The 27,915-nt window shown below is 41.1% G+C and overlaps 1 protein-coding gene across 1 annotated transcript in view; it reads left to right on the forward strand.

The window, feature by feature from the left end:
• Window positions 1-441: 441 nt before the first annotated feature.
• emilin1a (elastin microfibril interfacer 1a) overlaps window positions 442-27,915 on the forward strand; it is a 31,847-nt gene continuing 4,373 nt past the window's right edge. The window contains exons 1-7 of the mRNA XM_034162051.1: window positions 442-788; window positions 15,737-15,853; window positions 22,909-23,117; window positions 23,351-23,450; window positions 24,775-24,883; window positions 24,970-25,134; window positions 25,243-26,520. Coding sequence (XP_034017942.1) covers window positions 685-788; window positions 15,737-15,853; window positions 22,909-23,117; window positions 23,351-23,450; window positions 24,775-24,883; window positions 24,970-25,134; window positions 25,243-26,520 — 2,082 coding nt within the window. The 5' untranslated portion in view covers window positions 442-684. The remainder of the gene's footprint in view (window positions 789-15,736; window positions 15,854-22,908; window positions 23,118-23,350; window positions 23,451-24,774; window positions 24,884-24,969; window positions 25,135-25,242; window positions 26,521-27,915) is intronic.

A 27,915-nucleotide genomic window follows, 5' to 3' on the forward strand; every position in this document is an offset into this window, starting at 1 on the left:
CTATGTTGATGGTTTGGGGATGTGCAGGAGAGGGATGCTGAGGATGGAGCCATGAGGAGCAGAAGGAGGCAAAAGAGGAGGTTATGGATGTAATGACTGAAGGCATGCATGTAACAGAGGAAGATACAGAGGACTGACTGAGATGGAGACTGATGATCTGCTGTGGTGACCCCTAACTAGAGCCGCCAGTAGAAGTAGAAGAATGTAAAAACGGGCAGAGCAAAGACACCTACTTTTATGTCAGGTGAACGTGTGTGACATTACAGAAAGACAGTAAACTGTGTCCAGTGGAATCAGTCCTGCATTGCATTTGTCTTGGTGATGTGTTTTGCACTTCAAGACCACCGTATAAATGGTCGAGAGAGAGAGAGAGAGAGAGCGAGAGAGAGAGAAAGAGAGAGAGAGAGAGAGAGAGAGAGAGGCGAATTGACAGGAAACTTTTTTTCCTCTTTCCTTCAAAGTCAGCAGTCACACTCCAACAAGCTGCTTCTGTCGCACTTTGCCATGTGAATCGTGCGTAACGGCGCACCGCAGAGTTTGCGGGACTTTGTCATCCTGTGAGGAGGACATGGATCTTCATCTCCTTCATTCATCCGCAGCACCACTTCACTGAACATCAACGAGCAGGAAAACGTTTTTATTGAAAGGAACCAAATGTTTGTTATTGTCCTTTAAGCGGACTTGATGATGGAGGTTCGCTTCTTCTACCTGATTTCCTTCGCGCTGATCCGGATCGGCTGGGGTCTGGGTTACCCGGAGACCGGACCGAGAGCTGCCAGCAGACATAGGTGCGAAACTTAATAATAATAATAATTTCACTCAGTTGCAGTAATTGCACTAAGGAAAAAAAAAGCAAAATGACAGTTTGGTGATATAAATTCTGATTATGACTTTTTCAGTTTCTGCAGAATAATATCATCAAATAACTTTTACAGAATTTTTACTTTATTGTTCGAGGCTCCATGTCAACATTGTAGAGGTTATAAATCAGGGATCCCAGACAGACCTGTGTTTGCTGTTTCAGGGCCCCCAGGTGTAAAGGTTTCAGGGGCCCCACAATCCCTCAGCTGGGCTGGATGAAGATTCATCATCCACACAAGCATTTTCCAGGAGTGACATTTATAATCCACAAACCCCGAAGACTAGTTTAAGTTTGATGGTCCGGTTTCACTGGGACAAAACCACACATTTGATGTTTATTATGATTTTGGTTGCCCAGATTCTTGAAGCCTGCCTTCTTGACCTTTAGATTTGGATACTTTGCAGCAGGTTTTTTTTGTGCAGATCTGTGACCACCTGAAGGTGCTGTTATAATCACAGAGCTGACACAGTTTTATGGTGCTGCTGTGGCCCAGTGTTGTTAAAAAAGGTAATTGAGCTCCAGCCTGAGGCCCATGTGAAGCCACGTCCTTGCCCCTGCACAGGTGTGTGTGTGTGCTGATGTGTTTGTGTTGCAGTGCATGCTTGTAAATGCATGAATGAAGACGTTTTGTGCTGGTGTGTGCAGGTTTGCATCCACAGCACAGTTTTTCTGCTGCGCCTCCCTGAGTAAGGAGGTGGTGAGGAGGCACAGTGTGCCTGATTGGCCTCTCCTGGTGCATTTTGGAGCCAAAACTGCCAACTACTGTGGAAAAAAGTACGCATTGCTCAGAGAGCAGAAAAAGCACAAGAAGAAAGAGATGAAAGAGGGGACTGAGGCTGATAAAATGGAAAGTTAGCGATAAGAAGCCAAGAGGATGATGGAAAAAAGAGCATCTGAAATCATACTGCTGCTGGGAAAACTAGAAGAGTTCATACTTTTGTCAAAGGAAAATTCCTGCATTCATCTCTTTATCCATGTGCCCTGTTGTGATGAAATTTGGTTCAAGAGTTTTAGAGTAATCCTGCTCAGGAATTGGAAAAGTATAAATCAAAATGAAAGGCATCAAAGAAATGATGCTTACCCTAAATATGTTGGGGGGGCATAGGGACGTCATTTCATGAGGTTGTAGCTAATGCGATGTAATGACAAATGATTTTCTGATTGAAAAAAGCTCTGGCTTATATCTCTTTTCTCATTGGCAGTGGAGATATCCTAGAAAAAGTGTTTTTCAGACAATTATGACAATTTTGTGACGTCTTTGTGATGTCATCATAACACCACTCATATCACATGATTACAAATGTTTTACTCATTTGTGTAAGCTTAATATTGTCTCTGTAGCCCCACTGGTTGTAGGGATATCTTGGAAAATGTGTTTTTCAGATCATAATTTTGATGACCTTGACTTTGACCTTTGACTGATTGCCTCCAACAGTAAAAAATGTGGAGACACTCACCCAATGAATCATCTGACCAAATTTGTTGAAAATCTGCTCACCAATTTCTGAGTTATTTTGTACGCAGGCGCATGAGCGATGTCAATTCCGTGCCCCATGCTGGCATACTGGTTGAACTGACCATGGCTAAGCATCAGTGTCCTTGAGCAAGTCACTGAACCTCTGAAGTTCTCAAGAAGACTTGTTAAAGAAAATTACTCAAATAGCATACAAAGACCAGCATGCATTGCACCCAGTGACAGCAGAGGCTATTCCAAGGCCTGGAGCAATTAGACGGAGTGAAATATGTCTGGTGCTGTTCAGATGCTAACATACTTGCAAATCTCTACTTGCTGTTTGAAGCAATATTAACACTTATCAGGAAGGTGTTTTGGAAAAATAATACAGCTGACCAGACTGGTTGATTTGATTCATCCAGTGGTCATACGGCAAGAAGCAAGATGAAGAACTGCACTCTGTCCATGCACCCCTCAATTGCAGTTTCCTGTGCATAAGATAACTTGAACAAAATTGGTCTAGTTGTCTTTATATTTGAAGCAGATATCCCAAATAAACATATCTTGGACAAGCTCAAATTTCAGCAAGATCCTCTAAGGAGCACCCACTTTACTTAACTGTGTTGATTAATGCAATTTCTCTTCCACAACATGCCTCAGAGTATGGTTTTTATTAATTGCTCGTTGGCTGTAAGGCCAGAAGGAAGTGCACATGCTGACTGAATTGCCCCAAAATATAATTTTTAATGTGACTATGGGGCATTATGAGTAATTTCAAGCAGTGATGGTTTTTTTGCGCACCAACAGGCTTTGTTTTTCTTCCTCCCAACTATCATCAGTTAACACATTGCTCTTTGGTGCATTGCTGCCACTGCCTGGACAAAAACCCCTATTATATACCAAGTTTGGCGATAAAACTGTAAATATTAGATGGTGTAAGAATACACTATCTTCATGATCTCCTATACGAGGTCTGTCCGTAAAGTATAGGTCCTTTTTATTTTTTTCAAAAACTATATGGATTTCATTCATATGTTTTTACGTCAGACATGCTTGAACCCTCGTGCGCATGCGTGAGTTTTTCCACGCCTGTCGGTGACGTCATTCGCCTGTGAGCACTCCTTGTGGGAGGAGTCGTCCAGCCCCTCGTCGGAATTCCTTTGTCTGAGAAGTTGCTGAGAGACTGGCGCTTTGTTTGATCAAAATTTTTTCTAAACCTGTGAGACACATCGAAGTGGACACGGTTCGAAAAATTAAGCTGGTCTTCAGTGAAAATTTTAACAACTGATGAGAGATTTTGAGGTGATTCTGTCGCTTTAAGGACTTTTCACGGTGCGAGACGTCGCGCAGCACTCTCAGGCAGCGTCATCAGCCTGTTTCAAGCTTAAAACCTCCACATTTCAGGCTCTGTTGATCCAGGACGTCGTGAGAGAACAGAGAAGTTTCAGAAGAAGTCGGTTTCAGCATTTTATCCGGATATTCCACTGTTAAAGGAGATTTTTTTAATGAAAGACGTGCGGGCGGATTGCAGCGTCGGCTTGCAGCCGCCGCGACGCTCCGTCACGGGAAAAACACCTCTGTTGGAAGCCTTGAGGACAAGTTGGAACATCTCCAGCTGATAAACAATTTCTCATATACTCACTCCACTGAAAGCCATCAAAAGCCAACTGGATTTTAACAAATGGTTATCAACACGGAGGTGTTTTTCCTGTGCCGCCGCGCCGCGTCAAGCATGTCTGACGTAAAAACATATGAATGAAATCCATATAGTTTTTGAAAAAAATAAAAAGGACCTATACTTTACGGACAGCCCTCGTATATCTCATCTCATCTTTAATCCCTTATTCGGAATCAGGTCACGGGGGCAACAGCTCCAGTAGGAAACCCCAAACGTCCCTCTTCCGGGCCACATTAACCACCTCTGACTGGGGGATCCTGAGGCATTCCCAAGCCAGTGTGGAGATATAATCTGACCACCTAGTCCTGGGTCTTCCCGGGGTCTCCTCCCAAATGGACATACCTGAAACGCCTCCCTTGGGGGGCGCCCACAGGGCATCCTTACCAGATGCCTGAACCACCTCAGCTGGGTTCTTTCAATAAAGGTAATTATATTTTGTGATCCTGCATATCACAATACATAATTACAGCGCTGTTTACATTAATTAATAGAATGTAATCTCTGCGTATTTTATAAATCAGTTACAATTCTTCTGCAAGAGATTATTATTTATTCCATGCAGGATTTGAATTTCATGGTATCCCAAAACTCATAAAAAGAAAAACTTTTATGATTCAATACAAACTCTGCGATGCAATCATCACGAAATACGATGTGTCATTTCACATCTGGTAATTATTAGTTTTTGAGTAATTTTTCCAACAGACAGACAGTCGACAAAAACAGTACCTCTGTTGAGGTGAAGAGAATCAGATAACAGAAAAAACAAAACAAAAGGACAAGACCAAAAAGAGAAGAACAAAGATCAGAGAGATAATAAAAGAGGAGAGGGCAAACGAGTAGGCGTGACAAGAGAGAATGAAAGAGAAGAAAAGGAGGAGAGAGAAGATCCAATAAAAGATAGAGTGACAGGAGAAGAGAAGGCTCATGCCTTTAAGTGACTTCCCCCTGCTGGAACCAGTAGCCCAAGAAGGAGTCAGCCTGGCTGAGCTGTGACACATTGTGAGTCACGGCGGAGAAGAATGCGTTGGCGTGTAGCTGTGGGGTTTGTGCCTCTGACATCTGTTTGAACTCAATTGATCTGTTTTGACAGATGTGTGAAGTATTCCGTAAGTGGCAAAGGCTGTTGAATGAACTCGATGTCCAGCGGGGTCTGACGGGGGCTCAGGAGGTCTGACGGCTATCTGACACATCTTCTGCCAAAATAGCAGAGCTACATGTCAGCTTGTTAGTCACAGGAGAAGAGGGCAGGATGTAAAACTCGATGGAGGTGTATTTTGGGGAACAGAATTTGGTGGATGCTTCTTGGTCCTATCACAGATAATCATTTTTTTATACTCTCATATGCTGATGACACTCATCTCTACTCTGCAGTTTCTGCATTGCTCTCCTCCTACCTGTCTGAGATTTTTAAAGATGAAAGGATGTCACCTTCAGCTCAAACAAAGGCTGAACTTTTTAATTTTTTTTAATCATTTTACAACATCAAATTACTGCTGCTGTCATTGAACATACTTAAATCATCTCCAGATCATGCAGATTCACTCTGTACTACATTCAGAAAATCAGTCTATACTGTATCTGGTCATGTAACATGTCACACCTCGACTATGAAATGCCTTAAATCTACAGTGTGTAGGATTTGGTGTCATCGAGTGATGAATTTGAAGACACGGGGTAACATCTCTCATATGTCATCAAATCCAATGGACATTGAACTTGTTTGTCCATTATGTGTGGAACCAACCATTCACCAAAGTCAAAACAATTGCATTTAATAATCCTATTAGCACAACCAATAATATGCATCACTTTTTTACCAAAATTCAAGCAACTTTAACTTTTGACGTCTGTAGAGCTTCTACCCTTGGATGACTAGCATACATTTTTGTGTTGCCATGTATACTGACATTGGATTGTAAGTGCAGTTTAGTCTTCTTAAGTGGTGCAGATTCAGTCAAAACTGGTTTCTGGCTCATGGGCTATCTTGTGTGTTCTACCACCGGGTGTTACCACCTCCACATTGCCCCAAGTCCCACGTAGAATTCCTTCTCTGGGTGCTCTACGCAATGGAGCAAGTTGCCCAACTCCAATCAGCGTGCCATTGCACGTTTTTTTAATAAGAAAAGACCAAGACCTGAGTGATCAGCAGTGAGGGGTATAGTGATGGCATGGTAGAGGTCTTGCTTCCTATGAACACTGTCTGTGATTCAAGACCATTGGTGTTCCACTGTACATGGACATCTGGAGATGTGCTAGGACTCGGGAGGGTCATGCATTGCATACATGTGGATCCATGCATGAACATTTGTGACAAAAAAGAGCAACAAATGTTCAAGAAAGAAATCTCGTGTTTACTGTACTTGCTGCTGATGTATCTCCTGATGTCTTTCTAGCTTACATTGCATAATCCCCTAATTGTAAGTCGCTTTGAATAAAACCATCTGCCAAACGCGTTAGTGCAAATGTATAAACAAGACTCCAGCCCCGTCGAGATGTCCCAGCAGGAGAAACCAAAGGAAACTGATGTTTGGAAGATCATTAGATCACCACTGGGGGGGTAGAGAGGAGTAGATCCAGTATGTACTACTTCTTATTTTCCTTCTTCCTCCCTGTTCGATCATCTTAATGTTTCCTTCCGTGTTTTCTCCCCCGTGGACTATGACTGTGTAATACTCCATACAGGAGCTATAAAGCTACAAAAACACACTTGAGTACCTTCTGATTCACTCCTGTACAGAAATGCAGCAAACCCAGATGTTCTGTTGACATGAGTTGCGATTCCAAAATTAGAAAAAATAGTTATGCAGTGAAGCATTTTTGTTTAAAAACCCTGTTGTGGATTTCAGCAGTCCTCTGTGTTCATCATGACTGTGTTTATTGATGTTATTAGTTTTTTTTATGGTTAATTGGTTATCTGTGTTAACTGCCAGAGGGGGCTGGAGGTGTAATCTCCTCAACAGTTATATTATCACCTGTCTGTCTGCGAACAGAGTAACTCAGACAGTAGAGGACAGATTTTGATGGAACTTTGTGGACTGATGCTCATTGCTTCAGGGAAGAGCTGGTCACATTTTGCAGCATGTGTGAATCTGAGATCAGTTCTTTTCTTTTGTTTCCTTTCATCTGTTTTCTGCTTATGACATCATTGAGAGAGCCATGCAAATGTTGCACAAAGATGTCTGTGCAATCGCAGACAATAACAGTTGCAGATTTGACTTCGTTATTATAATACATAATTATAATTACAATTCAGATAAAGAAAAAAATTCCAAGAGGCAGTCGGTAATCTAAAAATTATTAATTATATCAGTTACATTAATTTTCAGTGTTATAACACGAAAAGCTTCAACCAAAGTTTGTTTTTTTTCTGGAGAGTGATTAGTCAAATAATCATCTTATGTATAAAAGTCAGGTATGTATGTATGTCCATCTGACTAAATGATGACTCGCCTGTTGATTTCTAACTGCAGCAACTGATTTATTCTGAAGATAAGGATGGGACAGAAAATCTCCAAATACTGATGGACCTTCATTCCTTCCTCCCAAACAGGTTGTGACAGTGGAAACCATTTCTCCAAACACATTACAAATATGCCACCAGGCGTGAAATATGCCTATTTGCTCGGAAAGTATCCAAGTTCACTCATTAATCTGTGTGAATTTCCTCTAATTAGGACGGATCCTTTTTGTAGGGGGCAGCGTGAATGTGGGAAAGGGAACCATTCCAGTCACAGCCATTGTAATCTAATTACTGTAGCTCCCAGCATGCATTGCAATTGAGAAAGCCTCCTTCACCTCATTTAGTTAAAGTTGAAGAACGCAAAAGTGTTTTTTTTTTCTCCTTCTTTCCATTAATATTGACAAAGTGTTTCCTGAAAAAAAAAAAAAAAAGAATTTTGTTCCTGAAAAACCCACATTGTTGCATTCTGACATTTTGGCTCTAACTGGGATGTAACCTGAATGAACCTCAACCAGCTTCTGGGCATATTTTTTTCCCCCATCAACCTTTATACTCCCTGTGGGCTGATTTTTCATTTTTCAAAACCATATTTTATGAGTGTCTCACTCATTCACTCACTCGCACAGACATAATGCATGTAAAATACTCACTAAAAGTGAATTAAAAACAACCATTTAATGAAATAAGCGTTAACACACAGAACATCTCACTTTGATGCTGCTCTGCTTCACCTTAGGGAGCTTTGGTGGCTGATGTCTGCTGTGTGCTGTCACAGGTTGGTGCCAATCTACTAACACAACAGAAATACTTTCACACATGTATAGTTCTTAAATATCACAGCGCTGTGCACAAGACAGTCTGGGTGTCAAATCCACTAACCGTGGGCTTTAAAGAGTTAACGTTGAGGCCGTTTTCATGAAATTCTGTTTTCTCCAAAAATGGTTAAAAGTGGAGTTAAAACATTTTGATGATGTGTCTAAGCAATAAGACTGAAGCACATTGGGGTCGTTTCACTGTATATCACTGTGAACGTCCGGCTAAACAATTAGAGCAAAGTTTACACAGTCATGCTGTCGCCTGTTGGTGGAACTGGTCCAGAGCGAAAATGGATCGTGTGCGTGTGTACACATGATGGACTGAAACCGCCTTTTACGACAGAGCGGTGGTGCATCTGCTGTTGTGTGCCTGTAAGAACTCAGGCGGGCGTGTTGTCATCTGTGTGTTTTTTTGTGTGTGTAGAAGGATCTACCTTTACAAGGACGTGGAAGGGATGCTTGACCTCAGGGTCACAGTTCAAAAAAGAGAGACACGCCCCTTTCCATTCAGCTCCGCTTCAAGTGGTAAAGTGACAAACAAAAGCCAAGCAATGGCTTTGTTCAAGCATTAACCCTCATTCTTCGTCTTCTTCCACTTTTGCGATTTTACCCACAATTCCCCTGTGCAGGGCTGGTATGCAGTAAACAAAGCCGGCGTGTGTGGGACGAAGTTTACCACTGGTTTTATCTGTCTGCTGGTTTAAAGGGAGGTGGATTTTATTCAGGAGTAAAGTGATGATCAGACAGGTGCAGGAATTCTTTAATAAGACAGGTTCTAAAGTGAGGGCCGTGGCCCTGGAGTGGTCTGTGAAGGTGCTGCAGGTGGACAGAGGCCATAAAACAAACAAATATATAAATTAATGGAAACATATTTGATTTTCAATTCTGTCATGAAGTCTCAAATCATAAAAAAACCCCCAGAAGTAATAAAGCAGTGAGATATAAATGATGTTATTCTTCATTTAGCTGAACTAGTTTAATATAATATATAGAAATATTTCACCTTAGTCTCGTGTGCTGATAGAAACGATGATTTAAAATTTTGGGTGGTAACCTATTTTCAGTTCATGCCCATATTCAGGTCAGTGAACTCATCACAGTTTATCACCCTTTCACGTGAAGATTTTTATGCTCACCTGTCTCTCATATCCTCATTAATTAGACTAATTCTTAACTCTTCCTCAGCTGGCTGCTCATCACCCAAATTTTACATCGTGTCGCAAATGTTCCACATCTGCTATATTGTGTCCCAGCTCTCATACCTCATTTGTAAGTCATGTCTCTTGAATTCATCTTAATTTTATTTATTCTTCTCCTGGGTTATATGGTTTTTAATTTCTGCATTTTATTAGTTTATTTATCCCTCCCACTGGTTAACCTTTCTTTTTAAAAATAAATCCTATGAGAGCAACAGTATAGTCTCACTTGAGTCACGCCTTTGTTTTTAAAATCTGAATTTTTTTTTCCTTCACTTTTTTTTTTTGCCCTTATGAGATCTTGTGATGGAGATTTAAAGAAAGGGCATTATGAGAACATAAACATCTCCAGAGTTTGACTTAAATGTCACCCTCCTTGTGATGTCACAAAGACCTGCAGAACAAATTATAAAGTGCCTCCATAATAATGGCTGGCCAGTAAAGCTACAGCACAGCACTAAATAAATGAACCAAATAAATAAATAATGGAACAGTTGCTGAGTATCTAATATCTATAAATAAACATAAATCAGCAAAATTTGTCAGTTATTACCTCTAAAAATGCAGTTTGTATTGCTGCCCTCTCATGTAGTTCATCAGAGTGCATTTAAGGTTTTGACAGTATTTTTTTATTTTATTTTGAGTGATCATTGACTCGCTTAAAAGTTCTTAAATTATCTTAAATTTAAGTTGTTGAAACCTACAAAATCTTTGATTGCTTGACTCCTCGTGTGATGCAGCACATTAGTAAGTGAGTACAGTTTTAGGCAACCATCACAGGGGCAGATCTAGCTGGAGAAGATTTGGGGGGGGGGGGGGGGGTCTTAGTGAGACATGCCTTCAGCTGAAAACACAAATCTACATCCTTTTTCCTGCACAAGGTCATTTGGCAAGAAGAATACTGAATCTCTAGTCATTGTTTTAATACGCAATGTATTTTTTATTTATTTTTGCTTTATTTTAAGCCTGGGAAATCTTCTAATGGCCCTGCAATAGACTGGCATCCTGTTCAGGTTGTGCCCTGCCTCATGCCCTATGACTGCTGGGATAGGCTCCAGTCCCAAATACCCTCGCCCCCCTGCACCTTTGGTCAGCAGTCACCCTCTAGATCTGCAACTGCATCAGTACCCTGTTGCGTTAACCAAATTTGATTGGCTTTTGTTTGTTTTTGTTTTGTTTTTTTTGTGCACAGTGCTGATTGCAAGTAAAAACGTTTTTTTTTTCCATGTGCAGGACTTATGCGTAAATGTGTACTCATTCAGCCTCACACTTAGTCATCTTCTCAGAAATATAAAGACTCCTCTCATGTATTTCAGTGGAGTGAGACGCCCGTGTTGGAACGCTGGAAAATGAGACTGCAGGGAGGGATTCGCGCATATGTGGGTGTCTGGGAGCTGAAGGGATGCGTGTGTGTGTGTGTGTGTGTGTGTGTGTGTGTGTGTGTGTGTGTGTGTGTGTGTGTGTGTGTGTGTGTGTGTGTGTGTGTGTGTGTGTGTGTGTGTGTGTGTGTATATATACATCCACATCTGTGTCTGTTCAGCAATGAAACCAGCACGATGGCGAGGTTTATTTATACGAAGCCCACCGCCTGTTCCCCATCACAGCAGATAGTGTCAACGTAGCCAACTTTAGGCTTTATCGTGTGTGAGTGTGTGAGACCCTGAGAGTCAGTGAGTCAGGATAACTGGCAGGAGGGGTCTCGATGCAAAAAAAAAAAAAAAAAACACAGCAAGGGGAACAGGCGAAGGTGTTACGATTTGAAATGTTCTCCAAACTGATTTGACAACAAATCGCAGAATGAGCATAATGCAATATAAACCACAAGCTCTGGGAACGCGCAAAGATATAAGCAGCTGCATTTGGAAGACTCGACCCAGACTGCTTTCAGATGTACGGCCAATGAGTTGACATTTGAGCCATATTAAATATAAGAAACCGCATGATGGAAAGCTAATACATTTGGGTGCATAACCCACAAGAGTCAGAGCAATCTACCACAAATCTGCAAGTACAAGCAAAGGAACTGCAGCACTGTTTGTGTGCATGATCACTGACCTGATTGCATCCAAAGTACAGCGAGCGATACAAATCAGGTGACGATGCCAGATGAGTTGAATACCCAATAAAAAAAAAAAAATAATAATATACAAAGTACGCAAATTTCTCAGTGTGTCTCCAGCTCCCCTATAAAGCATCCAATCCTGGAAGGCTCCATTAGGAAAGTATTGGAGTCATAACAACACAGCAGGACATTACCTTAAGTGTCTGATAACATCTGATTATCATGCAGATCTTTGCAGAATGACATCATGTATAATCTTCTGCAAGGAAACAATTGTGGTTGATGGAATTCTGTTGATTTGTATTATGATAATACAAATTAACATAATTCCCCCAACTGGCTCTTGGACGGCGATGCATCCTGAAAGGTGATGTTTCAATCATTGTCCATACCTTAAATGGTAAATGGCCGCCATTTCTGTATTGCTTTTCTATTTAATGTAGATGCTGAAAGTGCTTTACAGTGATGCCTCACATTCACACACACACAGTGATGTCAATGTGCTGCCATGTAAGGCACTCAACTGTACACTGGGAGCAACTTGGGGATTAAGGACCTTACCCAGGGGGTCTTAGTGATCTGAATGTTATCTCCTTTGAGGGCCCGGGAGGGTGTCTGTCATGAACCAGAATATTCCATCAAATTGCCGTCGTCTTGTTTTAACCAAGGCTGAATTTTCAAGATTTTCAAATATTTAACTTTTTTCGCATCGTGACCTTTGACATATTTTGGTAATCCCTTGTGCTTCCATGTTGCCTGTAATGTAAGATTTTCTGGAGGCACTATGGTAATACAGCTGTTATTGCGCATATCGCATGGTGCAAATCCAACGGGTTACATGGTCGCATGGTGCAGTGGTCCAGCATGTTATGTCAAGAAACATCGTGCTCGATCAAATTTGCACGCGTTGGTGCTTCACAAGTATAAATGATAAGTTTCTGCAGTGCATATCTGTTAAAGTGAGAACGGGGCTTCTCAGAAATTAATGGACTGCTGTTGATAAAATATGACAAGTGTAACAAGTAAGTTGCCCATAAGGGCTCAGGACACAATTGTAAGTTGATTTTTGGCTGTCAGCCCATCTTATTTTCTCTAAAAGTTAACTTCTCAAATTAATTAAAGGTCCAGACCACGCTGCACATTTCAGCAGTTTTTGTCACCATCTTGTGGGTAATGTGAGCATTTCAGGGCTTCTGGTACATTTCCTACTTAAATCCCAAAATTCATTTTTTTTAAAAAGAGCATTTATAAATGTCAGAAATGCATGATGTTTTGGCAGGCAGAGTTTTGACCTTCCAGTATTAACATAGAAAAATTTCGGTTTTGAGAGTTTTACAGTTCTTTTCAGATACGAAAGTTTGCCAAGACGGAATTTCTCCTGACAAGCACAACTTACTTTTGACAATAATGATAATACACGTGTGCATCTTAAACATACAAATACTGTCATTGGGTTTATTCTGGTTAATCCTTTGGCAGATTGTATGTACATTCTTGCATTTGGAGAATGACTGATGGAAAGAGGAGCTGCTGACTAGACTAACTTTCCAGCATGAAGGAACTCCTTGTGTTCTTCTAAAACCGCCGTAGTTCTGCTCAGCCACATCCGAGATTGACACTAATTGAGCATAATAACCTCCAGGGAGACAATGGCATTCTGGGTAATATGAAAATGATGATAGAAAGCGACAGAAGGAAGTCTGTTTTAAGTCTGCGCACAAACCTTATCTGAGGTCACGGGAGGTCACGGTCCAGAGGACAAACTGAGTGGACTGTGGAAGTGTGTGTTTGTGGGGAAAACAGCTTTTCAGACACTTATTTTTGGAGTTGAACTTGAATAAGGGGTCATAAGACTGAGCGCTAACGGGCATCTCTTACAGCTTTTAGCGCTTTGCGGTCGCATGTAGACTGTGCACGTTGGTCTCGCTGCTCTCAAACCTTCCCACTTAAGACCAGCTGTGTCCAACAAACAAGGTCCAGACAGAGAGAATTGTCCATGTGGACGTGAAAAGACAAAGTAAACGAAAGGTTATTAAGCAAAGTGAAACATTTTAAGAACTAGATGTGTTTCTCCAAAGCTAATGGACCATCAAAGCTAACAGTCACAGACATCGTGTGACCAGGAATAGAACTCATGCTGCCTCACATCTCTTTATTTATTGTAGGTTTGTTTTTTATCACAACCCAGGGTGACCCGTGGCAGAGGCTGGGTTGAGGACACCAAATGCTGCAACATAGTGACATTTTTTTAATTGTCTTTATCGTGGTGGAGGCGCATTTGCTTGTGGCAACACATATTTTCCCTTTTGCAGCAGAATACATTGCATTTTATTAATCATGTTTATGCCACAATATTACAGCATTAACCCAACCAGTGTGTTAATTACAATAATAACCATGGTGCACTTCCTAACTGTTAGTTACAAGCTGAAAACATGATAAAGGGCTTATTAAAAAAAATCACAAATGACACACATGGGTGTAATTAATGGCTGAGTATTGTATTTTCTTGTCACAAAAGAGTATAAGATACACCTGTTAAAAAATGTCTCTTAAAGAGAATAACCCATATATAAATCACACTTTTATCTGTATTATTTTATTTATTTGTGTGTTGTTGGAGTGTACTTTTTTATTATTGGCATTTATTCTTTTATTATTAGAGTTTATTTTGTTTAGTGGTTGGATTTCTGGGAAGGTCCGATATACCGTAAATAGTCATTCTAATTATTATTATTATTATTATTATTAAAAATCAGAAATGTGTGAGTATAAGTCGCTACTTTTTTGTAATAACAGCTCTTTAACTTAGAATTATTTTTGCATTGTTGACATTTGACATGTTGACATTTTGATTATTGGCATTTATCTTTAAGAGTTTATTTTGTTTAGTGCTTTGATTCCTGGGAAAGTCCAGTACAAGTAGTCATTATAATTATTATTAATTACCACGTTGCCCATGGGGATCTACGGGTTCTAGATTGGATAGTGTTTGTAAAATAGGTAGCTGACATTTTTTCAAGAGTGGTAATAAATTATGCAAAGTTTCTGTAATGATTTTAACTGAAAGTGCAGGAAATTAAAATTAGAAAGTTTTGTGAATAATTGTATTTATTATTTGGCACGTTTAGTTGATGTCATTTTTTTACAACTGGCAAGGTTGAGATATTTCCTTTGTTCAGAGATTGTCTGGTTACCAGAGACTGATTAATGGTGATATCAACATCCATTGTTCACTGTTCTTACCTAATATCCCTAATTTCTCCAAAAATATTAGTCCTATCAACTGTACGTTTTGCAGCATTCATCCTTGATCCAAAATATGTAAGCAGACCAAACAGCAAATGTCAGTTCTCCCCGGTTAATCCGTGATCGAAGATATACACATGCATGCACGTGAACATGTACACAGAGGCCACTTGGCATTCAGTACCTATTCATCATAAACTTAAGATTAGAAAAGAACCACGCTGCAAACAAATGCAAGCTTTTTATGATATAAACCAGAAGTAATGAAGTTGTGCTTTTCCGTGAATTCATTTATTCTGTTATTTTGTTGTTTTTGTGTTCATTGTTCTGGTCCCGTTATGTACTGTAATGTGTCCCTGTGCACAAAGTCTACATATGTGGCAAACCTGCTTGTGTAAAGTGCGTGTGTGTGCTGCAGTTGAAATACAGAGCTGGAGTTTTTACCTGGTTTTTGTTGGTCTCAAGCTCAAACCTTAATGGATGGGTTACAAGATAGGGCCCTCTGAGTTTCCCTTCTTGTCAGTATTGCCAGTGATTTTCTCAAGGATATAAAGATGTTAAAAGCAGTAATATGTGGTTTGGCTGTTGGGGGAGTCAAGGGGACATACAATGGGAGCCATTGTGAAGTGTTTTCCTGAAAGGATCCAACATTTGGACTCGCACATAATAACAATCATAATGACGACTGCAAAGTTTGAGATATTGATCTAAAGTCTGGATCCTCGGGCCAGCAAGTGATGACAGTTTGGACTCATTTCTCAAGATATTGTTAGATAAGAAAGTTGCGCCCTGTTTTGGGCTGACACACCCCCCAATTCAGAAAATTCAAACCACTGTTTTGGCCGTGGTTTGGATGAGGATGACCATCGTGTTATGGATTAAAGTTATGATTGTGGTTATGTTTAGCTCTATAGAACACTCTGACCAGGCACCACTGTTTGTGTGTTTCCCGTCATAGAAACTGGTGCGCCTATGTGGTGTCACGCACCGTCAGCTGTGTGATGGAGGACGGGGTGGAGACGTACATCAAACCGGACTACCAACGTTGTACCTGGGGCCAGTGCCCTCGAGTGGCGTGAGTATCTCTTCTTTATTAACGCTCCACTTTTCCAACCTGCAGCTCCGACTCCTTCGTACGCTCACATGTTTTTGTGGTCACTCTCATTCCTACATGTGAGTGTTTCTTTTCACTCAGCACTTTTCATTTTCTGCGGCTGTGTTGGTGGTTAGCCAGAAGATCATATTAGACATAATTACAGACCAGTATTTGACCCGTTAATCCCAGTGATTAAGTACTGATGTCAAACTCCTACACAGAACTGTGGTATAGCAGCAGATGGCTGGTGGAAACTTTGGAAAGTTATCAGACAGACAGGCGGGTGGGTGGGGAAAAAACACTCAGTGGCAGGTGAAAAGTCCAAACTGTGAGTTGTGTGATGCAATGTCAATTAAACAAATTAAATTTAGTCAATAACTGTAATTGATATGATTGTGATCAGTTGGATTCTGTGCACAGTTAATTTTGCAGAGTAAAACCGACTCTACTGGGACTTGGTTCCACTGTGAAGTTCTTGAACTCTCGCAAAAGTCATTAATACTGCAATACTGTAGAGTTGATTTAACTTTATTTGGAGTGGGACCAGATAGGTTCCTTTGACACAACCCCAAAATACTCGTACATGCTGCATTCTGAACCCTCTGAAGTTTGGAGATTCTGACCTCTAGTTTGGGAAAAGAATGCCTTGACCGCTATGTTGAGCTGGAATTTTTCCTCAGAACCTTGTGAAGAAATTAAGCAACACGAGGTACCCGAGGTCACATCACAGCCATGGCGGCTCCCATTGCAACTGCTGAGATAACATTAATAATGGTGAAAAATGCATCTTTAAAAGAATTTTTAAGACGACATTACTGCTATATGTATTATATTCACATTCTGTTTACACATCAGCAAAAACATCTTTGACCATTTCATTTCTCCCAGTGGATAACATTAGCCTAGCTCTACTGTGGGACAGGCTAAGTTGTTGATGACTCAATTAACCGAGGTAATGTCATGAACGCACTTTTTTCTGAAGTAGGGTTTTTCTTTTTTTAACGTCAGATCTTTCTGAATGCCAAAGGATTCTGAACCCAGCAACAATCAGGATGTTGCCAAAAATACTAAACAGTCCTCAAGTCGGATATTTAAGACAGAGCCCAAATGGCTGCCAAATGCTTTTTTTTTTTTTTCATTAACATGCGTTTAGGGACTTTTAAAGGACTTAATTTCCAAAAACTTTTCATGAACTGATGCACATTTCATAATCGCAGTGTTCATTATTTGCATCTTCATCATCCTTGTCTTCATCGTCTTCTCAATCTTATAATCACTGATAGTGTTATTATCACAACTAACATCTGCATGAATTGTGTCTTTTGTCACCCCGTAACCTTGAGTGGCTTGTAGCCTTGTTATGTGGTGAACCATTAGTTAAAAAAAAAAAAAAAAGCAAATCAGTCCTGAGGCCCACTGGTGCTGGCAGTTTTCCCCAGATTCCATAGCGTGACGTAGACAAAAATAGGCAAATCCCCCCACCTATTGTGGGTGACATCCACAGCTGATCCTGGTCCCCACTTACAGCTGAGTGGACTAGAACAATGCAGATGAAACATTTTGCCTTAGGGGACAAACATGTAGGTTTAACAGGAATTGAACCCCAGTTTTGCAGGGTGGTAATCCAATTTTGTTCTGCCTGGTCTGTCACACTAAGTCTACTATTTCAAAACTAACTTATCTGTTAATCTGGCAATGGAACAGTGGGAAAAGCGGCATACATACTGAGCAGTTAATGAGGTGATTACTGCAGGTGTGTAGATCAGGTGACGGATTGGTGAGAGGGGGTGTGTCTGGAACAATGACTGAAACCCCAGTGGAGGTTTGTCATATCAAAATAAGAGCTATCTAGAAATGAATCTGAGCGCATTCATCGGACGTGTTTTGCAGTGGCATAGCATCCTCAACACGGGCTCAGTGTAAGATATATTGACAGGCCCTACGTGCATGTTACTAGTTATTCTGCGTCCGCGCGCAATCATGCACATGGGCACACCCCCCACACTATTAAATCTATATAGAGCTTTACCAACAGTGTGTTGGATTTTACAATCCAACACACTGTTGGATTGTAACAGTGGGAGGAGCACTGGGAGGAGCTGTCTAATTCACAGTGGTGCTGAAGTGATTAGAAAATCAATTTTCTTGCAAAGTGAAGAGTGCAGCCCTACATGATAAACTTTAAGGCAAGAAGAGATGATAAGAAAATGAAGCCTGTAGCATGACAAGACAGGAGGGAGATATTATTGGGGGGGGGGGGAACTTTATTTAAAGATCGTCCAACCAAAGCACTGACCCCGACCCCCCTTGAAATTCACGCACAGCGATGATCAAACAGGGAATGGGCGTGATGGGCGTGACTGTGATGACCCATCACAGTCAAATTATTATTATTAAGAGGCCCCAAGTTCCCAAGTACTGAAAAATATTTGGCTCAGTGGAAGATGCTCTTCCACTGAGCCTTGCACTGGGCAAAATCCTATATACCGCCCCCAATATCCAATTCTCTGGCTATTGAGTTTTCAGTGGAGAGGATAGCTAAGCCACTCAGCCGCTCCTGCCCCGTGGAGCTCCTCAGGTGTGTCTTCATCATTTTTAACTTGGAAAACGATCTGTCAGCTGACGCCACAGTCACCGGCAACGTCAGAAATAAGAGGAGCGGCAGTGGCAGCACCAAGGGGGGGGGGCTTAAGCCCACCCAATAATGAGCCAAGCCCCCCCCAATAATTCTGCCAATAATTTGAATAGCGACTGACATATTTGTGGATCTCAACTGCAGTTTTGCACTGAGAATGTCTCAATATTGCGTAATTGAGCAAAGTGATGAATGTGTGTGTTCGGTGATCCACCAATGCTGAATCACCCTTCACAAACAGAATGTTCAGTTTTGCAAATAAACATTTATTTGTAAAAACCCACACACAAGTTACAAATCATAAATTTGTGTTTGTGGATCACAAAGCACATGTACAAATCAAAGGATACGAGGTTTATTAGAAAACTAACCGGCAGTTTTATAAAAAAAAAAAAAAAAACTACATGGATTTGAATCACGTGCGATTACACCAGACATGCTTGAACCCTCGTGCGCATGCGTGAGTTTTTTCACGCGTGTCGGTGAGCACTGGTCCAGCCCTCTCAGCTGAATTCCTTTGTCTGAGATGCTGCTGGAGACGGCGCACGTTGCTTTATCAAAATTTTTTCATGACCTGTGAGGGATATCCGAGTGGACACTATTCGAGAAATTCAGCTGGTTCTCGGTGAAAAGTTTAACGGCTGATGAGAGATTGTGGAGTTTCTTTCGCTTTAAGGACAGCTCACAAAGCGGATCGGCGCGGTGCGGTAGGAGGTGGCGTCCGTCTGGCTGTTTCGAGCTGAAAACTTCCTAATTTAAGGCTCTGTTCACCCAGGACGTCGTCAGAGAACAGAGAAGTTTCAGAAGAACTCGGCATGAGGAGTTTATGCAGACATTCCACTGTTAAAGGAGATTTTGTAATGAAAGAACGTGCGCGCAAATTCGCTGAGTCGGTTCCGTGACGCCGCCGCAAATCCATCTGCGCCGCGACAGGAAAAACACGTCCGTGTTGAAAACCATTTGTAAAATTCAGGCGGCTTTTGATGGCTTTCAACAAGTGAGTAACTGAGAAATTGTTTAACATCTTGGGCATGTTCCAACTTGTCTGTTAAGGTTTCCAACGGAGGTGCTTTTCCTGTCGCGACCCCCCGCGGTCGAGTCCGGCCCGACATGCGAATCTGCCCGCACGTTCTTTCATTACAAAATCTCCTTTAACAGTGGAATGTCCGAATAAACTCCTCATGCCGACTTCTTCTGAAACTTCTCTGTTCTCTGACAACGACCTGGATCAACAGAGCCTGAAATGTGGAAGTTTTCAGCTTGAAACAGCGAGACGACGCTGCCTCGGAGCGCAGATCGCCATCAGGCGCCGTGGGCCGTCCTTAAAGCGACACTTACAGACCAAAATCTCTCATCAGCCGTTAAAATTTTTACCGAAAACCAGCTGAATTTATCGAATGGTGTCCACTCAGTTGTGCCTTACAGTTTTGAAAAATTTTTGATCAAACAAAGCAGCAGTCTCTGAGCCATTCCTAAACAATGAAAAAATCGACGAGAGGGTGGGCGACTCCTCACTCAAAGACTGCCCACAGACGAATGACGTAACCGACAGGTGTGAAAAAACTCTTGCATGCCCACGAGGGTTCAAGCATGTCTGATGTAATCACACGTGATTCAAATCCATATGGTTTTTGAAAAAAATAATAAGGTCGGATACTTTTCTAATAGACCTCGTATTTGTAAATCACCCTCTGTGCATTTGCAAGTATTAATGAGAAATTTAACTTCATACTCCAAAAATTTAGGTTTCCTAAATATTTATTACGGCCACTCTTAAAACTTCACTTATCTTTATTTATACCTATGTGCAAGTTTACTGAACATGCAATCATTCTAAGTGATGTGTGTCTGCATTGATACCACATTTTAGAGGAGCACGGGCGACTAAAACATATACCTTGGTATTTATAAAGCAATTTACAATATATTGTTCATTTCAATGCTACATTTTGTGGAGCCCCTCCAACTTTTACCCCAGCACCCCTTCAGCTCCCCCAACAAAAATTTCCTGGTGTCGCCACTGAGGAGCGGCATGGGCCTGGACTCTTCGGTGAGCTCCTGGCCGTGTTGAAAAATCCAAAAGTGTCTAATTTAGTCAGCTGAGAGATCGTTTTCCAAGTTTCTTCCTTACTGCCAGATTTATGTTTGTAGGAAGACATTTTTCTACAAGATCTTTGGTGTCACTAGTTGTTATAAATCTAGCTATGTCATTGGTTGACATGGTGGCAGCATATAGCTTACCCAGCATTCATCACTGCATAGTATCTTATGAAATACAATGAATGAAAAACAACCATTATGTTATTCTTTTAACTGAGTATTCGTTATTGTAAATTTAACCTATTATTCTTTAAAAAAAAAACACACCATTTTGGAATATATTGCACTTAACTATTTGACTAATTGGGAAACCATGACAGAGAGGTTTGCTTCAAGGCTCTAAGGTAATGAATCAGCTGTGTAATGTGCATGATGTGCACTTTAATGCACAGTGTGCATCACTGTGATAATGTAAATTAGTCCAGACAAATTCAAGAGCTCCTCTGTGTCCCGATGGCACGTGCTGCACTGTCTGTCCCTACACCACTGGTGTTTTGTTGTGATTCACTTAGTTTCTCAAATTAAAAGTGTGTTTGCTAGAAGATGAAATGAGCACACCCACTGTGTTTGGTCCTTTTGAAGGTTTTACTACGTTGTTGGGCTGCTTGATCCCCGTGGCTGCCAGGGGTCTCACCCTAAACCTGGACTATGCTAAGAATGAATCCGACAAGAGTTCCAGGCACCACAGTCTAGTCACCAGCTCTGCAAAAACAATTTCTTCTTCTGCCTCCCTTTCTTCACATAACTTCCCCTTCACTTACTTTCCCTCTAACATTACCCACCTCTGCCTCGCTCCTCATCCAAAAAACCCCGTTTGAGTTTTTCCTCTGAGAGTATCCTTGATTCCTTTTTCTCACGCTAACCGTGCAAGGAGCTGGAAGACGATCTTTTCTGTGGCACACAAAAGGCTCTGCGATGCAGCAAATAACTTTGTGGGTTTGACATTAACGAGAGTAACCTGCTGCACGTACACAGTCAGGGCTCATTAACGGGCGCGAGGCGCTGCCGTAAATCGTTACTCAGACTTCCGGCCACTTCTAGTTTCTGCACCGTCACTATGAGAGGGAGTTTCTTTATCATCAGGGATGAATAAAACATTAATTATAAAACTACATAAGCACATGCCAAATAAAATACTTATATTATTCTACAAAACTTAGTCACCAGCAAGAATTTCTGATTTATTGATGGTTATGTGCAGTTGGTTTCTTGTGGAAAATGAGACAAAAATAACATCGGAAGTTCAGACATATGCTACTTTTTGTCAGGAAAATGATGTGCAGCTACTTTGCAGCATCTGCACATTAATATCACAGAGTAAACTAAAGGGTTCAAGGACCTATAAACATGCTTAAAGTCTCGGTATGTCTAGAGCCAAAACATTCAGGCTCCAAGTCCCACGTGGATATTTAATAAAGGTGGGTTAACAAAAAAGGATCAATGCTTTGTGATATGCATTCAAAAGATAAAAACCAGCTGTACCAACAACAGGCATTTGATTAATAATCATATTAACTGCAGGATAGAATTCCTTCACGTACCTCCAGAGATAGAGGGCGCTGTTTTCATGAAAACACAAGTAGTGCAAACAGCATAATTTAGCATTTTTCTGCCAGGAAAATCCAAGTTGCTAATCTGTTTAGTTTGAAGGAGAAGTTCAAATATGCTGGAGTTTCACTTAAAAATGAGGGGGTTTTTTTTGTGTGCAGAAAATAAATCCTGGAGCAAATTACATTCTCGATAAAGTGGCTGATTCTGATAACAGAATATTCGCTGGTAATGTGCAGAATGATGCTGATTGTGAACATAGAAATAAACAACGGGACATTTAAATGCTGATCGGACATTATAGTTTCATAGCTTGTAGCAGGAACTTCTATAAAGGAAATTTTGACCTGTAATTTAACCTTCTGAATTCTGCAGATTTGAAAGGGATGTTTTATTCCAAAATAAAATGCCAAAACATCGCCAGACACAAAGAGTTAAAAACAGTTTTGAAATTTTTGATGGTTACTGAAGTAACCATTTATACCAGCTGCTTCCCTCAAGAAAAAAAGTCCAAATTGCAGCTTCAAATGATATTTCATCACAAAATCACTTTATTCTACATGTTTAATTAAAAAAAAAAAAAAAAAACTTGCCAAGAATAAACATTTTCTTCTATCCAGCTATATTTATTTTATATTTTTTGATGTCACTTAAATGGCTCAGCTTGTTTCTGCTGTTTGTTCTGGTTCAAACAGTCATTTATTTACAATCTTACACCTTTTATTATATCAAATTCATGTTTTATCCTCAGCTATCGGACGTACAGGAGGCCGAGGTATAAGGTGGCTTACAAAATGGTGACAGAAATGGAGTGGAAATGTTGCCATGGTTACACAGGGGAGGACTGCCATGACGGGCCGAAGGAAAGCGGTGACACTCAGGTCAGCGGAGGACGACCGAGCGGCACGTTGACGGGTTACGTCCCATCCAGCGGGCAGAGGGGCGGAGACAACAGAGAGGGTATAAAGCCTGTTTGAATTTTAGATTGTGAGGATTTATGAGAGGAACATGCATAAATACCATGAAACATGATTCAAGCTCTGCTTGAGGTGTGCTTCAATTTCTGACAATTTACTTTTGATTTATGAGCGAATTAATGAACTACAAGAGGTGGTTATTAGAGCGCATACACCTCAAAATCTGCTCTGTCCTCATAATAATTACAGGTTGTAATTAATGTTCATTATCTGCAGGTGACAGCGAGAAGATCAGACAGCTGGAGGAGACGATCAGGAGTTTGACTAAAGATCTGTACAAAATCCAGTCCACCGTTCATGACATCAACCAGAGACTGTACGTGGTCACGTGTTTCCTTCTGCTGCAATGACTGTTTACCGGTTATTAGATTTTTAGGAGGATTTCCCAAAAACTACTGAACTGATATTAACCCAAGTTATCTGGGTTAGTTGGGTCAAATTTGGAATATAAATGCATAAACTTTGGGGATGACTTTGATAGAGGGAGAAAAAGATCTTTAACTTTGCACAATAAGCTGTATTACACATACACTTTTTTTTAAATAAAACATGCTGGAGATGACACACTTGGTTGACAATTGATAGTTATATTTTGAGGTGAATCTGTGTAAGAGGTGAAACAGTGTTGTAGTTGAGGCCCAAACCCCCAAGCCCAGGTCTCATCTTTGACCCGCAAGGCCCAGAACAAGGCTTTGATTCCTCAAGGCACAGGCTTAAAACCTTAAGGCCAAGGCCCAAAACACGGCTTTGACCCCTGATGCCCAGAGTGAAGCTCTGACCCTCAAGAACAAGAACAAGGCTTTGACCTATCAAGTCCAAGGCTTAAAGCCTCAAGGCCAAGGCCTAAAACAAGGCTTTGACCCCTGATGCCCAGACTTAGGCTTTAACCCTCAAGGACCAGAACAAGGGTTTGACCTATCAAGTCCAAGGCTTTGATCCCTGAGCCCCAGGCGTTGTCCCTCAAGGCAAAGGCTTGAAACCTTACTGCTAAGTTCCAAACCAAAGTTTTGACCCTCAAGGCCCAGGAGAAGGTCCTTCATTGGTCCCAAGCACCAATCAAGAGAAAAATTGAAGTTTACATGCAAAGATGGAGACTCATCCAATAAATGAAACAAAAACATGGACCTTTATATCCAAAATAGCTATGTTTTGAAAATAACTTCATCAACAACAAACAGTTGTTTTGAGTAAAAGTTGTATTATGTATCATACAGGTTGTTTCAGCATCTAAAGTCTATTTTTAAAAATAGCAAAATTCCATATGAAGTGAAGATACCTTGTATTTTCATGATCAAGGCTGTGTACGCTCAAGGACAAGGTCCAGGCATCCGAGGCCAAGACAAGGGCCTGGAAAAGATGGACATCAAGGCACTACAACACTGGAATCATGGAAATGTTTATAATTTCATGTGAATTGATAAAACTATGAACGTTTGGAATGCATCTTGTTAAAATGTAAATCGAGATCATTTTGGAATACTTTTTTTTAACAGAACATATCACCTCCTGTTATTAACGTTTACCATAACTTGCGGCAGAATCACATAAGTTCACTAAACTTTAAATATACTAGAATTTTCTGTATTTTTTTTTAAATGATGACCAAAAAATGTGAGAAAATCTATAATTTTGTTTTGCAGACCTGAAGTGAATGGGGCGAGCATTCCTGCTGATTCAGCTCAGCCGCACATGAAGGAAACCATCCACAGCATCCAGACCAAGCTGGACCAGCTCTACAACAGGACGCAAGTAAACAATACGTGTTTCTTTGTTCACCCAAAGAAGCTAAAAGCTCAGATGCAAAGATCCAACCCATTAATTTATTTTGGCCTCAGGTTCATGACCAGACTTTACTTGACATCAACAACCACCTGGTGAATGGAGGAGGCAATGAGCTGGATGGAGTGGCCAAAGGAGGAGTGAATCAGTTCAACAATCTGAAAGAAGAAATTCTGACTGAACTGGAGAGACGAGTGACTCTGTCCTGCTCCGCCTGTCAGGTAAAGTTCAGTATGAGGAGCACGTAACTTGACTGTCTTTATCAGAAAACCCTACAGACGTTCATACATGCCTTACCTGCTGCTCATGATTCCTGATTTCTCGTCTAGGCTGGTGTGGAGGACCTGAGGCACCAACAGCAGGAGGACAGGGACAGGATCCGAGACCTGGAGAAGCTGATCAGCTCCTTGGATCAACAGCTGAAGCAGAGTGTTGAAATCTCACGTACTGAGACGGAACGCTCTCAGGGATGCTGCGACACGCTTACTGGGCTGGAGAAGAGGCTGACTGACGTGGAGGTCCAGATCACATCCCACGCTAACAAATATGACACCATTAAAGGTCGCCTGGATAAGGAGCTCGCCGGGACAGGCGGCGGGAAGGGACGAGTGACCGAGGATAGGTTGAACATCAGGCTGAGAGAATTGGAGAAGAGGTTGAATAACACTATGAGGAAGACAGAACAGAGGTGCACGAACACAGGGAACAACATGAAGGACAACGTTCAGAGAGAGGTCACCCAGCTGCGCAACATGGTCCTCACACGACTGGACGACAACAGCGTCAAGATCGGTAAGATCGAGCTGGATGTGTCCGTTGTTGGGGACACAGTCACCGACCACAGCCGACGTTTAGCTCAGCTGGAGAACATCACAACCCACCTTGACAGAAGACTAACATCCACCATGAAGATGTGCAATGAGACCTGTGGGCCAAACGGAAAAGGAAAAAAGGTAGAAGACACCGTCAAAACCTTAGAGTGGAAAGTTGTAGCCAACGAAGAGGAGATCCAGAAGTTTGACACCAGGTTAAAGGATCTGTCGGTGTCGGGAGACTCACTGATGGACAGAGTGATCGACTTGGCCGAAGATGTCAAAATAATAAAAGCAGTGACAGGAGAGAATGACAAACGCTTAAATGAGATTGTCACAGAGGTTAGGACATTGGGCAGTGATGTTGAAGACTGTTCGATTTGCAGCACTGTAGAACAGGATTTGCTCTCGCTCACCAACTCCACCAACAGCGCCCTCAGCAGGTGCCAGGTGGAAATGACAGACCTGCGAAGAAGAATTGACTCCGACGAATCTGTCTGCTCTCAGGTGTGCTCCAACCTCCAGGAGGAGGTAGGACGGCTCCGAGAGGAAGTGGAGGAGTGCACCACTCAGTGCCAAACTAAGATAAATGATCTGAAGAAGCACATGGAGGATCACAGTATCCACAGTGGAAGACTTGGAGGAGAACTGAAGTCCCTCCAAGGAGAGCTGGGTGAGGTCATAGTGACATTCAACTCTGTTAATGACTCTCTGAATGGGCTGGGAAGGACTGTCCAAAGACATGAAAACATTCTGATTCACCTAACTGACGCCAAAGACAACATCATCTCTGAGGTACGACGCCAACAATCCTGCTGCTCTTACTGTGCTTCTTTATGACTTCTGTGGGCTTATGTACAGATTCTGACATTTTGATACATTTCTTTAGATATAGATGGTCTAAATTTTAATGAACCAGATCAATCTGTGTCCTTTGCACTAAACTTAAAAAAAAAAATTATTTCTTTAAAACTGTTTCTCTATGATGTCACAAAGCTCAGAAGCCCTCTGTCATTTGGTGACATAATATTCTTTTTTCACTCGCGTCCTTTGAATTCCAAGATGGGTCGCTTTACAATTGATCGAATTTTTACAAGATATGGGTTCTGTTCACATCATTGATAAATGTGTCCTAAATTTTATTTTTATTTTAATAATTTTGCACCCCCCCCCCCCTCCAAAAAAAGATCAAGTCAGTTCACAGTGCTCTGACTGTTGTCACACTAATCACATTGCCAATCTTGATGTGTGAATAAGACCTTGGGCCATATAGGCAAATGGACCAAATTTTTAAAAGAAAGCCCAAATTTTGTTTTTCTTTTCCAAAATAAAGTTTTTTTTCTTTCATCTTGATACTTGATATTCAAGTTCACAAGTGACCTGTACATAGTCTAACTGTCATGATCTTGGGCCATGCATGCAATTGGCCAAAATGGCCTAAATCTATTTATTTATTCATTCACTTTTTTTTATACCTGCTTACAACAATTAAGGGTCACGGGGGGGCCGTAGCCTATCCCAGCAGTCATAGGGAGAGAGGTGGGGTACACCTTGGACAGGATGCCAGTCTATCACATGGCCTATTTATTTATTTATTTATTCAACTTCATGTCAAGTGGCCTGTATGTGGTCTGACAAAGGCTGGGTAAAATATTCCATTTCAGGTCACTTTGGCATGGAATGTGAATGTAGCCCTTTTTAAAAACAGAAGCTTTCTGTTGACGTGGCCACCGTGAATATGAACAGATCTGATCTACATACAAACGTAAATGTATAAACATTTGTATGCATCATTTCTGTCTGTAATGTGAATAGTTTTTCAAACAATGCAGTGTATTTGGGTGGAGCAAATCCATTTCAACATAGTGTTTTTCAAAACTGTGAAACGTCACAAACGTTTTGCCGGATTTTACTACTTTTTGTGATATTGGTAAAGATGTGGAGCCATTAATAGTAAAAATAATGGATATTTTCTCAAATTGTGAGACGCACAATTCTATAAATTAGCTTTTTTCCACAAAGCTTATATCCGTTTTAAGATTTTTTCTTCCCTCAACATTGCAAGATTGGGTTTTTTAGGCCGTGAACAAAGTCAACCCTGATAAGTGTGTCAATGAAAGCAAAATGTCAGATATTAATGATATAAATGACAGTGACATTGTATGAAACATGATACATTAATGGACTTTT

The sequence above is a fragment of the Thalassophryne amazonica genome, chromosome 21, assembly GCF_902500255.1.
Source record: "Thalassophryne amazonica chromosome 21, fThaAma1.1, whole genome shotgun sequence".
Taxonomy (NCBI): domain Eukaryota; kingdom Metazoa; phylum Chordata; class Actinopteri; order Batrachoidiformes; family Batrachoididae; genus Thalassophryne; species Thalassophryne amazonica.